The sequence below is a fragment of the Morone saxatilis genome, unplaced genomic scaffold (genome assembly GCF_004916995.1).
Source record: "Morone saxatilis isolate NCDOM2014 unplaced genomic scaffold, NCSU_SB_2.0 Contig12, whole genome shotgun sequence".
NCBI classification, from domain to species: domain Eukaryota; kingdom Metazoa; phylum Chordata; class Actinopteri; family Moronidae; genus Morone; species Morone saxatilis.
In genome coordinates this window covers 23,065,927-23,067,328 of record NW_023339674.1, presented here as the reverse complement: position 1 = coordinate 23,067,328, position 1,402 = coordinate 23,065,927, and the positions used below count along the sequence as shown (strand labels likewise).

The 1,402-nt window shown below is 39.2% G+C and overlaps 1 protein-coding gene across 2 annotated transcripts in view; it reads left to right on the top strand.

Annotated features, from left to right (window-relative positions):
- Nucleotides 1-1,402, top strand: part of inpp5d (inositol polyphosphate-5-phosphatase D) — a 14,125-nt gene that overhangs the window by 5,725 nt on the left and 6,998 nt on the right. For both annotated transcript variants that reach the window (XM_035653922.1, XM_035653923.1), the window contains exons 11-14: nt 383-485; nt 567-763; nt 849-966; nt 1,056-1,152. In XM_035653922.1, coding sequence (XP_035509815.1) covers nt 383-485; nt 567-763; nt 849-966; nt 1,056-1,152 — 515 coding nt within the window. The remainder of the gene's footprint in view (nt 1-382; nt 486-566; nt 764-848; nt 967-1,055; nt 1,153-1,402) is intronic.

The window sequence follows — 1,402 nt, the reverse complement described above, 5'->3', positions numbered from 1 at the left end:
TAAATGTTCATTAAATATGAATGAAAGTGACATGCCAACATTAGCATTTCACTAGCCATCAATAAACAATCAATCCACATTTGTCAAAAATGTTTGATTCAAATTGTTGCTTTATCCTGACTGAGGAGTATGTGACTTTTTACAGATTATGCCATCTACTTTTAACCAAAGAGAAGAGCAAACACAGGAATCTCATGTAAAATAAATCAAACTGTTCTAACCTTGGCAGAAAATAGTGGGTTTGTGTAGAATCCCATGTCTTATATAATAAGAAGCTGATTGAGAAAACATGTTTTCAGGGGCTTTAGGGTTTCAGTCAAATGAAATTCACAATGTTTAAATGTGTTCGTTGTACTCACTTTTTTGTCTAATGTCTAATCAGAAAAGAGAGGGATTTTGCCAACTACTTCAACAAATGAAAAACAAACACTCTGAAAAGCCTGAACCAGACATGATCACAGTGTTTGTTGGCACCTGGAACATGGGTAACAATGTTAACACCTTACATCATTTGAATCCATTTAAATTCATGACAATAATAATTTAACATAAAATGCTCCGCACAGGAAATGCCGGCCCTCCCCACAACTTCAACTCCTGGTTTCAGTGTAAGGGCCAAGGGAAGACACAAGATGACACCGCAGATCACATCCCGCATGATTTTTATGTCATCGGCACCCAGGAGGATCCTTTGGGCGAGAGGGAGTGGGCAGATACAGTGAAAGGTGTCCTGAGGAACATTACAAACATCAGCTTTAAACAGGTAAGTGACTGTGACAAAGAAAAAAAAGTTATAAATGACTGCAGCTGCAGAGCAGTAGTGCATCATGTCTTCTTCTAACACCCAGGTGGCGATCCACACTCTGTGGAACATTCGGATTGTGGTCCTGGCCAAACCGGAGCACGATAACAGGATCTCCCACATTTTTACAGACAGTGTGAAGACGGGGATCGCCAACACTCTGGGTAAGCAGTTCTGCTTCTGCTCAAGCCATTTAATGACAAGTTGATTGAACAATTACCTATCAGTGCTCACTAGGATGTTTGCTTTGTAGGAAACAAGGGAGCAGTGGGGGTGTCCTTCATGTTCAACGGTACATCTTTTGGCTTTGTCAACAGTCACCTGACCTCTGGAAGTGAGAAGAAGCTCAGGTGAGCAACAGTTTATACTTAAACAAAGCCAAGATTAAAATTATTAGTAAAATGCTATGTAGATATAACCAAGGGTGTAATTCCTGCTGGGAATTCACTTCTCAAACTCTTTTTTCTGCCCTATCACTGTTAAAGTTTCAATTTGATTAACTTCCTAAAATCTCTCCTCTGACTGTTTAGCTGCGAAATTTAGATGGAGATGGAGCTGATAAAAATGTTGATACACTTATTATAGGTATTTGTTAGTTAG